The sequence below is a fragment of the Zalophus californianus genome, chromosome 3, assembly GCF_009762305.2.
Source record: "Zalophus californianus isolate mZalCal1 chromosome 3, mZalCal1.pri.v2, whole genome shotgun sequence".
Lineage (NCBI taxonomy): Eukaryota > Metazoa > Chordata > Mammalia > Carnivora > Otariidae > Zalophus > Zalophus californianus.
In genome coordinates this window covers 130,108,640-130,120,862 of record NC_045597.1, presented here as the reverse complement: position 1 = coordinate 130,120,862, position 12,223 = coordinate 130,108,640, and the positions used below count along the sequence as shown (strand labels likewise).

General features: G+C 37.4%; 1 protein-coding gene across 9 annotated transcripts in view; it reads left to right on the top strand.

Annotated features, from left to right (window-relative positions):
* Positions 1-12,223, top strand: part of LOC113920606 (sodium channel protein type 1 subunit alpha) — a 143,980-nt gene that overhangs the window by 64,036 nt on the left and 67,721 nt on the right. For all 9 annotated transcript variants that reach the window (XM_035726815.1, XM_035726817.1, XM_035726816.1 and 6 more), the window contains one exon: positions 2,190-2,502. In XM_035726815.1, the coding sequence (XP_035582708.1) occupies positions 2,239-2,502 (264 nt within the window). In that variant the 5' untranslated portion in view covers positions 2,190-2,238. The remainder of the gene's footprint in view (positions 1-2,189; positions 2,503-12,223) is intronic.

The window sequence follows — 12,223 nt, the reverse complement described above, 5'->3', positions numbered from 1 at the left end:
AGCCTTATTTAAAATAGCAAAAGATTGGAAACAACCTGAGTACTCATAACTGGACAATTAATTCAATAAATTATAGTACGTACAAACAATGGAAAACCATGAAGCCAATAAAAAGAGTTGAGGCTATAAAAATTGACAAGGAATGAACTCTAATATATATTTTTAAGTAAAAAATGAGAGGTGCAGAAGAGTTTGTAAACTAAGATACTATGTGTGTGTTTTTTAATAGAAAATGTGTGAATATGCACACACTCATGTGACTAGTGTTTACCTATTACATACCTGGAAAAATATAGGGAGACAGATAACAGTGGTTACCTCTGGGAGCAGAATTAAGCATTGGAGAACAGGTGGCAGGAAGAGTTTACACTGTATTTTCTTTTAAATGATTTTGAGTTTATGTCATTTACACATATCTTCTGTCAAAGAACGAATTAGTTATAAAGGGAAAACATCTGTGGCATAATACTTCCCTTATGAGAAAATGCACCACACTTGTTATCCCGAAACTTTTATTTCCAAATAAATAGCTGCCAGTGTTTTCCTGATGCCTTATGGGAGAAGTAGAGTTTTAAGGTAAAAATATTCCTTTTCCATTCATTTAAATTTACTGATTTAATTTTTCTATTCTTCCAGGCCCTGAGCTGATTACAGGTAGACTGTAGGAAGCTCTGAAAGTTTTGTTAGTTCACTTAGTAGACAGAAGGTATAAATTTAGACTTGAATGTCCCGCTTGTTTCTGGTCATCCACTGAAAAGTATGGTCATAAAGCTCACAGCAGTAGGAATGTCCTTCAGTGAAATTTGAGGGCCCTCTAGGACTCCTCACAAAACAATTATGGCTGCAGGTTTATTATTTCAGTTTATATCCACCAAAGCTGCAATTAACTGCATCGTAGCTTGTTGACCTTAATGAGTTAACACAGCTTCCAAATAAAACTCATGGCCAAGCAGGAGCTTAGGCTCTGAGTTTTGGCTCCGTTATATCTGTGAAATTTGAGCTCATATTAAATATACCTTGAAACAATACATTTGGGATTTGGCTCCTGGCATCAGATCAGATCTGACTCTGCTATATGGAGTTGAGAGTTTTGCCTCAGGTCCTCGTAATATGTTTAGCACTACAGGACTATAGAATCAGCAAGAATAACATTATTGCTTTAGGGAAGCAAAACACTTCCATTCTTGTTGCGCTTATGGCACCCTGGCTCCTTTCCGATCATTTTTTCCTGAAACAGGAGAATTCTGCTGTCTTCTCCCACCTGGGGCCCAATCCAGGAATTTCTTCCCAGCTTAGTCTTTTTCTCATTCCTAGTCACATACACGGCATTTGTCCAACACTGAACTGTCTCTTTCTGTGTGTGTCCAAGAAAGCCAACGCTGGCATGGCTAATGACGTGAGCAGGTCACACGCAGTCCCAGTTGCCTCCTCAGGTTAGACCAAGACTCAGGTCTGTGACTCAGGCAGTAATGACTATTTGATTGGTTATATAGGCTGGCAGAAGCAAACTGTTTTGATCAGCTTGGCCAGGAGCCGCTTGTCAGGACTGAAGGGCTGGATTTTATATCCTCTCAGAGACAACTCCCTTTCCACTTCATCCTGTTGATAAGCTCTCCATTGCCTCTGTGGGGATACATCCCATCCTCATCTGGGTGGCTCAGGGAGTGAACAGCCCATTAGGGACATGATGGTATTTAGCCTAATGTACTTTAATTAGGGCTATAGTTGAATCACTTTCTTAAGTTATGGCACGGTTCCTGTATCGGCAAAACACAAGAATTAATAAACATGGGACACTTAACAAAACCTGAGCTAGAAAGCATATCTGTTAAGCCAAAGCCGATGAAGCAGAAAGTAGAATGATGGTTGGGGGGTGGGGGTGGGGGGAGGAGAGTTGATATGCAATGGGTGTGAAGTTGCCGTTATGCCGGGGGAATAAGTACTAGAGAACTGCTCTACAACTTCGCGTTGTAGCTGACAATACTGTCTTGCACACTTAAAAATGGATTGAAAGAGTGGATCTGGTGTTAAGTGGTCTTCTTACAAAAAACATATATTTAATCATTATATTTCAATTTAGCTGGAAACAAAAATCCATTCCTCTAGTTCATACTTAATGACCAGTGTTTAGACATTAAAATCTTCTCTTAATCTCCTTAGAATATCTCCATCCTTTTTTTTTTTTTTAGGACTTTCATATGCAGAGTAAATGGTAATTAAAATGTGCAGGATGACAAGATGGAGCAAACAGTGCTTGTACCACCAGGACCTGACAGCTTCAACTTCTTCACCAGAGAATCTCTTGCGGCTATTGAGAGACGCATTGCAGAAGAAAAGGCTAAGAATCCCAAACCAGACAAGAAAGATGATGACGAAAATGGCCCAAAGCCAAATAGTGACTTGGAAGCTGGAAAGAACCTTCCTTTTATTTATGGAGACATCCCTCCAGAGATGGTGTCAGAGCCGCTGGAGGACCTGGACCCATACTATATCAATAAAAAAGTGAGTGCTTTTTATCAGGCATATTTTACTGCTAATTGCCTACTGCATACCTTGGACTATTATAGCATCAACATGTGCCAAATTAGCAGAAAGTCCTTCTGTTTAAGAAATAAAACACATTTGTGTGTGTTTTATGCATATGTATCCACAAGAAAGAAATTGATTATATCATAACAGATGGAGCTGTCCCAAATGCACCACAACAGGTACCTAAAAATAAATGTATGATGTAGGCAGGCAGCTAATTTAACAAATTAAAAGTTCTCCCCAGAGACTGAATTTCCTATACAATTTTATGTGTTTTCTGCTCTTGAAAATCCTGAAATTATCAAAAGTGATAAAGATTTCAAAAATATTAGTATTAATTTCTCATGGAACAAAATTTGATGCCACAAGGGTTTCAATTTCTATATTATGTTATATATAATAAATCAATTCCCTGCAGAAACTTTTTCCTACTTAGAAAAGAACATTCCTATACAAACTACAGTTTTAAAAATTATTCAGAGCAAATAATAATGTACTTTTTCCACTTGGATCCATGTATCTTTGGAAAGTATCATGTTTAGCAGTAACAGCCATTAAAACTCAGTTGTATCGGGGCGCCTGGGTGGCTCAGTTGGTTAAGCGACTGCCTTCGGCTCAGGTCATGATCCTGGAGTCCCGGGATCGAGTCCCACATCGGGCTCCCTGCTCGGCGGGGAGTCTGCTTCTCCCTCTGACCCTCCTCCCTCTCGTGCTCTCTATCTCTCATTCTCTCTCTCTCAAATAAATAAATAAAATCTTAAAAAAAAACACCTCAGTGTATCAATTAACTGAACTATGAAACAAACAACTGAATTGCTGTATCACAGTGTTAAATCAAAATTTAAATAATGAAAGTTATTCAGCCATTTTTCTCAATATTATTAATACATAAAATAAAATTTTGCTTAAAATATTTTTATTTTAAAAAAATTATTTAGGTTTTTGGTGAAAGTATATTGATACTGGTAAGAATTAACAAAAATATAGTATTCTGGAAGAACTTATAAAATGATATTTAAAAGCCTGCATTTTCTGTATCCGTGCTTGAAATGAATACCTTGTATTAAGGACCCAGTCTTTCATTATGACCATGATTTCACTAAACCAAGAAGGAAAGTGTAGAAAAGGATAAAATTTTTAAAAAGTGTCATATTGATTTTAGATTAAACTTATGACTAGTTAATGTGCAACATTTTATTATCTTTTTCACCTCTGTGAACTCTTCATAGTAGGGTGAGGCAAAGAGATTGTAACTGAGCAAATAAAATTTTTTAGTTAAACATGAGCCCTGAAATATCCTCCAAACTTTTAGGGACCCTCTTGGTTGCTGGCACAGTTCTATATCAAGTTAGTCCTTACTAAATGTGTAAGCTTGGCGATTTTAATATGTGGATTTGAGACAGTTTTACAAATCGCTTCTTATTGACTACTGTAGTTTCAGAGGTAAAAAATCTCACTATGTTCAGATTTTTTTTTTTAACTTTTCAGGATGTAACTAATTTTAGTACTTAATTTCCCTTTTTAAAAACTGCTTTGCCCATTATACAGTAAAGAAAGAGATAAAAATCATTTTCTATAGATTTCATTATCTTTTATTTAACTTCCCTCTTTAACAGTATTGTTAAATCTTAGCAGGTAAGAATTTATCCATTTCATAACTACCATTTAAATTATAAGTTGCACTTATCACTGTCAGTCCTTTGAAAATTAATTTAATATAATATCTGAAAAGCTAAAACCCAAATTAAGCAAATGATGAGGGGTTTATATTTGTATAGGGAAAGCAACAATGCAAATAATTCAATTATACAAACATTTTAACTTACTTGAAATTGCTTCATTCTTGAAGTAGTGACTGACTCTGATGTGTTTCTAAACAGACACTCACACCGTAGAGTTTGTTTCTTTATTTTTTTAGCCTGTTTAGAGGTGCTGTTATCATGGGTGAGGGGGCTCCATCCTCAGCCAGGCTTTTGCTACCCCCCCCAACATCCATGCCCCCTCTTTCTGGTAATAATCACAACCTAAAAATTATTAAAGCTACCCAGAGTCTACCCCTTCCTCAACAGGGCTGAAATCTAGCATCGCAGCTCATACACCCTGTCCTTATTTGTAAAACAGTAAATGAATACTTTGAGAAAGACCAAACTAATACATGTTGACAAGGGCAGCAATTCCTTATGTGGAAACCAGATTACCCAATCAATCTTTCCTTTAAATTAAAGAGTTTTCAGACTGATAACAGTTGTTGTCTTGAGGGAGTGTCCCCAAACAAAACACCCCTTGATTGGTTTATAACAAATGATACATAAGAAAGGATATGAAGGCAGGTAGAAAAGGAAATTGTGCAAACCCTTTCAAATAGTTAAAAGAAAGGTCTTCAAACTGAGGATGAAAGACCAGCTCTGAAGGAATGACTAGTCAGCCAGATTCTTGTGCTAAAGTAACTCTTATAAACTTTGTTAGGTTCACATTCCAAGTTGCCTCTAACATCATCTATCCTTATCTTCAAATGTACATTGTGTGAGGAAGGAAAAACATTTTGGCATTTTGGAATAAATCACATTGTGCAAGCAGGACAACCTGATAAGAGAAATATTGTTATCAGGAAGGAGTGTTCCCCAAGGTAAGGCAAGTCCGTTGCCTTAACACTGGGCTGACATCAAGCAAGTCTTCAAATGTAATCCATTCAACAGCAATATAAATGAAACTGCAGCACTGAAACCCTTAGAAACTGACATTGCATGCTTAGGACACACTACTAAGCTATGTGTTTAAAATTTCTTTCTTTTACATTTTCATGTTAAGACTTTCTATAGTTGCCATGACACTGGCTTCCAGTCTTAAATTTTCTTTCCATAATTGGATTATTTCAGTATTGAGGAGTAGCCTTAAATTCTAAATTAATTTGCTCTGACTAAAGTTGGAATGCTTAGAAAATTAATAGTCTTTTAAAAAATAATATTTCTTTTGATATTTGATAACCAATTTTATTTTCTGACTTGGGTATCTGAGATCAGCAGGGTGATCTTCATTAAAACAGTGGATGACACACACACGGTTCACCTGGCATAGACAAAGCATCTAATGGTGGAAATGTCACTGGAGAAAATGCTTCTTGGGATGAAATTTCCCACTATTCCTGATAACGGGGATGTGGATTTTATTGCCTGAGTGAGTTGGAATATACAAATATAACCTTCCCTAAGGTTTAACTCAAGTACGATAATTAATGTGCCATTTATATCTATATACAAAGTCTCTAGTTTCTTTCTTATTAATATATAGAATAAACAAAGCAAGCCTACAATAAAAATGGTTGCAGAATCTATTCCTTAGGTTATATTTTAAAATACAGTGGTATCCATATAAGAAATTTATATGTAGGGAATAGGAACAACACAAACCACACTAAAGCCCTCTGTGATCTTCTAAAAAGACAATGTCGGTAAGCTTATGGAAATGTCATTGCCAATGGTGTATTTTCAGATGGCATATGCCCACATATTTTTATCTTCTTTGCCCTAGTTTAAAATGTGCAAGTTATATAATGTTCTAGAGTTCTACTAAAATTGTTAAAGTAGCTTAATCCATGGTCAGTGATGTTGTAGTAACAACTGGAGAGATAGTAGCAATCATCTCATGAACATTCCTGATGCATGGAAGCATTTCCAGACCCTCAGAGGTTTTAAGCCTTCAGCAGTCCATGGTAAGAACCAAAAAATAAAATAACAGTGCTATCAGAATACAATCACAGAATTTTTCCATCTCATGTTAGCTGTGGTCCAGTGCTCTTCAAAACATGATTCCAGGTTGGGTTCCTTTTGTTTGTTTATTTACTTCAGCTATGTGGCAAGGGACATTTAGCTTGTAAACACACACTTTCTTTTTCCTTATTTTTTTCACTTTTCTTTTCACAGCTTGGGTTAATTTTGTACCATTTGGCTATACATTCAAATTCTTCACCTACTCTTTATTACAGAAAGCTTCTTTCTTCTCATGTTCTTCTAAAAGTTACAGATGACTCATTAGTACCATGGAAGAAAATATCCTTTGTGACAGTGTCCTGGAAATAGAATGAGGTATTTTAGATCTGTAGTGAAAATGGATGTTTGTTAATTATGGAATATAGATATGTATCCAGTTAAAAATGTATTCTTTCCTTGATTGTCTCATGGGCCATCTATGAACAACTTATTCTCCCCTTTTCTCAGCTCTTCTAAAAAAGATGTGTACTGCCTCTTTATTGGAGCTGCATGAAGAGTCATATATGAATTTGTGATTTCAAATTCATGCCTGGTCTGTTATTGCTACAGGAATTTTAAATTGTTATATTGGGTAGAGGGAGTTTTTTGTTTCGTTTTTAATTGGGATTAGGGAGTTTTTCTTGCAGAAGTAACTTAATAGAAAAGTAGTTTAATAGTAATTTAATCAGAAAAGTAGATGGTAAATAAAAGCTTATGATTCCATAAATTGTCTTATGAACAGGCCCCAATTTATAACTTTTTTTTTTTTTGGCATATCATTAGCTCCTCTAGAACTAGCAGTCCCCAGGGCTCTCCCTTCCACCCAAGGCACTATAGTTGATTTCCAAATCTTTCTCCTCTTCATCCATTATTTCTTCCTTGTGCCCCTTTCTTCCTTGTCACCTCCCCACCTCTGGCTCAGGAACAATCCCCAGATGATGATGATGATGGTAGTGAAATAATGGTTAGCATTTATTAAGCACCTGCTATATTAGGAAGAAACCATTCAATTGAGAGTGACAAAAATCCAACAGAAACTAGTTTTTGAAAACGAACAAGCTAATTAATTAATAAATAAATGTATGTGTGGGGCGAATCTCGTTTTAATATCAAAGGATCCAGCAGCTAAAAGGACAACAGCAGGACACAGTCCTTTTCCATTTTGGGCTCTACTTTCTCCTATGCGGGCTGCATTCACGGGTTGACTCTTGCCACAAGATGGCGGAAGTCGCCACAGGTAGCCGCAAGCTAACATCCTACAGCCTAAGAACCCCAAGAAAAAGCTCACTTTCTTTTTCAAAAGCTCTAACAAAAATCCCAGAATCGGTTCTAATTAGTTCCCATGACCTCCTCTGAACCGGTTCCTGTAGGCTGGGGTATGTGATGGGCTCATTGACCAGATTAATGGCACATGTTGACTTACGTTGCCAAGGGGTGGGTCAGTACCACCCGAGCCACACGGGCAGACAGTGTAGAGCAGAGGTGTTCTCCAAAATGAAGAGATGGAGCCTGCTGAAGAAGCCATGCCAGGCAGGCAAAAATTATAACTCTGTCCTTAAAGCACTACTATCAGGATATTTACAGTTCCTCTTCAATCCTCATGTCCTTCCAAGATAACTCTTGTCTTTATTTCAAAATAATGAAACTGAGGTGAAGTAATTTGCCTCAGATCACAAAGCTATTAAGTAACGCACACTAGATTTAAAACAGATCTGTCAGCTTCTGTGGCTCATGGCCAGGCCACTTCGGGTGTGCAGTCTTTGCACTGATAATGCCGGTGGAAAAGAAAAGTCAGTAATAGAATATAAATAAGCTGATTGCTGCTTTTCCTGCCTCTCTACTCACACCACTTTGCAAGCTGTACCCCTCATCTCCTAGGTTGGCAATATTTCCCAAACCCGACTTGTTGCTTCCCTATTTCTCTCAATCAGGGGCATGTCCTGTCTTTGTAAAAATTAAAATCTTTAAGACTCCCTAGGTTTATATCAACTTCTAAAATAATTAGAAAATTACATTTCCCACCAGATTCTAATAGGGTGATAAACACTTTTTTTTTTTCAAGAGGACAGATTCAGGAAACTTAAAGTATGTGCCTCTGTAAAGAAATGCATTTAATTTGGGATTTGAAGGGTAGTAAGGAGAGGAGAGAGAAGTCTTCCAGGGAAAGGGAACAGCGTACAGGCAGACATACAATATAGCTGGGCTGTAATAAGTAGGAAGAGAGTAAGATGTGGTTGGGGAGGTGGGCCAAGGCTAGATAAAGGTGCTCGGGAGTGCATTATTAAAGAGTTTGAAGTTTAAGGGCAAAATGAATTGTCAGTAGCACTTAAGTTACAGGAGTGACATGGTCCACTTTTATCTTTTTAACGATCAAGTTGGGAGTCTTTATGGAAGCTTGGTCTAGATTTTCGACAATGAAGACCAAGAATAATGGATGGGATTTGAATCTATTTTGGAGGTGTGCAAGTATCAGATGGCATTGTTTTCTTAATATGAAACTTGGGAGGAAAGATCGAGCAATAAAGTTCCAATGTGAAAATTGGTCCTGTTTTCAACTACGCAATGTGTATGAGACCAGACAAACACTTTTAACCTTTTAATTCTCATATTTTTATGGCACTTTAGAATTCACTAAGGGCATTCACATCTTTTCTATTCAGATGTAGAAACCAACAGGGAGTAATCTGCTCAACGTTCTGACACAGCAAATCTGCAAGAAAACTGGGCCTCAAACTAGTCCTCTCCAGTCAATGAAAAATTGAGCATATAATAATGTACCACACCCACAGTATAGGCTGAAGTTACAGGCTGGAAAATATTTGACCCCCAGATTGTATTTGCATCTGTGGTTACAGTTTCTCCTCTCCCAAGGTGAAGGCAGAGGCAGCTGCAACCCTGGCTAAGAGCCCAGCGGGCACCTCCGGTGGGGTTGTCTCCCGCACTGGCCCCACCCGCACCCCCACCATTACACCCAGCTAAAGCCCAGGGACAAGCAACTTTACAGACTCCTCCCTGGGTACAAATTCTTCTCTTTTGCGTGAGCTTAAAACAGAGATTAAAAAAGAGAAGGAAAAAAAAAACCACTGTGAGGTATTGAGCCCACAAATACATTTGGTTTGACTCATGCAATATTATTTATTTTGAATTAGTTACCAAGATCTATAAATCAAGAGATTACACACACACACTCATGCATACATGCGCACATGTATGATCTGCTTATTTTAGGAGTTCTCTTATAATATCAGGTCTGGCATCACTGGTCTGCATACCAAAAAATTGATAGGGACCTCCCACCACCTAGCCTCTGGGGCATTTTGGCTTGTGATCCCTGGCTTAAAGACTACATGTGTAATTAGGGGAAGGCCAGATACTAAAGCTTGGGTGTGCCACAGGCAGGCAAGTGCCGCAAGTTGTTCTTAGGCTGCTTATCCCTAGCCTAAAGGGAAAAATAGATAAGACCAGGTTAGAAAAATAATGTTTAAATATTGCCTGCTCCCTTCAGTCATCAGGTGGTAAACCCGTGAGAAAGCTTTCCATCCCCCAGTGAGCGAGAAAAGGAGGGAAATCTTGGCCTGAATCCCCAGGTTATCACAAAATAGGCAGGGAAGTAGGTAAGACCTTTTAGAATGCCCACAGTGGGGAGAAAGAAAAAAAAAAAAGTATTAGATGCCATGGAGTTGGCAGATGAGGAATGTTGCCGGAGCTATGCATTAATGAAATCTCCTGACTTTCTATGAAGTTCTTTACATCCAGAACTTCTGAAACATCTCTCCTCCTGCCATGTGGCTCTCAATTCAGCCCCTCCCTTCTAAATCTCTTCTCAAACCACCAGCTGAGAACCAGGAAAAGGTTGAATCCTCTTTCTGGCAGAAGAGGGTGCCAGGGAATTTCCCTCGTTCACATGCCAGGGCAACAGCAAGGGGAAAGGTGCATCTGACAGCCCAACTTGGAATTCTTTTGCTATTTGCAAGTCACAAGTTCTTTTACACGGTGATAAGATTTCATAGTACCATTAACACAGGATTCCTTTTCATTAGGAGTTACAGAGGCTTTTGAGTGGTATGTAAATATATATGTCTATGTGTATATGTATGTATATGTATATATTGTTTCTGTGGGAAAATATATTCAAAGTTTCAAACAACTGATTTCCAAATATACTTTTGGAGCATAGCGTATGTACAAGTTGAAAATTGTTTAATTTAGAGGCTAAAGCAAAAATTTAATCAACAAAGAGTGTATTCTATATTTTCTGTTGTTCATGATCATTGCTAACCTTCCTCTGTTACTTTTGCCAGGGCGTTTACTTTAAGAGCAGGCAAATGCATTAAATTTAGAGGCAGTCCTATTATTTTGGTAATTTTTGGATAATGTTTAGATAAATATAAAATTGGGCCTTAGACTGAAACTATTTACTGTAAGGAACATGGCCCCTAGATCGAAAGAAGAGTTAAGATAGTGGACATCTTTAGAAAAAGAGACTGGAAAACTGTGGCTTGTTAAGTTCAGCATCCACCTTGGGAAAAAAAAATTTATAAACAAATCACTTTCTAAAAAACTCAGAGACAAAAATCACAGATTCATAAATAGCAATTTCTACTAAACTATTCTAATATAATTGTTTCCTTATTGACTATACAGCTAGGTCAAGGGGAAGGATTTTATTGCATGTGTACAACATAATCTTTGACACTTTGGGCAACTTTAAGTGTTGCCCATTAACAGATACGGGTTCACAGCTCTGCTACTGAAGAATCACCTAAGGGATGTACTAAAAATACACAATACTAGGCATACTGAACTGCAATCATGGCAACTTTATGAGCTAAGAATATGTATTCCCATTTTTCAAAAGAGACAAATGAGCCACAGGAAAATGAAGTAACTTGTCTAGGATCGCACTGCTGGAAGGCTGCGGAGTCACCTTTGAGCCAGACATCTGACTCCAGAGTCTGCACTCTCAATAACAACAGGAGTTCAAATAAATCCTACTTCCCATTTTCCTACTGTTGCTCTCCAGATTGTCAGACTGTCGAGTAAGAACGGTGTTTGCCTTTAAGATCAGAACTGGTTGTACCTTGCTGAAGAGAGTTGAAGCAAGCTGGGCAATGCATGGTGTACGTCTAGGTCTGTGTTGCCAAATGCAATAGACATTAGCCAAGTGTGGCTACGGTACTTTACATGTGGTGAATCCAGATTTCGAAGACTCGGAATTGCTATGAAAAGAAAAAAAAGATGCAAAACACCTCAATAACTTTTAATATTGATTTCACGAAATGATAATATAATGGATATAGTAGGTCAAAGAAAACATTACTAAAATTAATTTCACTGGCTTCTTTACTGTTTAAAAACATGGCTCTCAGAATATTTAAAATCACATATGGGCTCAGGTTTGTAATTCACATAATATTTCTATTGGACAGCTCTGATGTAGGTAAACCTTCGCTTATCCTTCTAGATTTTCTTCTGTTGGCTGACATAGTTGAACATTTACTAGTATATAAAATTCTTGGGGTCATGTCTCTTTGTTTTCCCTGTAAACCGTAGCACAGAGCTTTGCAAATATTGTGCCAAACAGTTCATAACCATCTTTTGCACTGAAGTTTAATTAAATTAATATTTGGGCCTGAACTAGTTCCATGATACTTTCCAGGTGTTTGCCATGCTCATACATATTAACAGCTTATCATATAGGAGCTCAATAAATGTTACTTGAGTTTAATTATTTATGAAGCGGTAAGTGACAAACCTGACCACCATCTAATGTATGAAAAGTTCTCCTCATACAAATGTATCCTTAAAGTGATATTTCATATATGGAATCTCCTTTCTGATTCAGTCAAAACGCTATGTTTTGAAATTTGTTCTGAGATACATGATTATTCATACGTTAAAATGTTTCATGAGTTTTCTATAGCCATGGGCTCTAAAGAGAAGCCTAT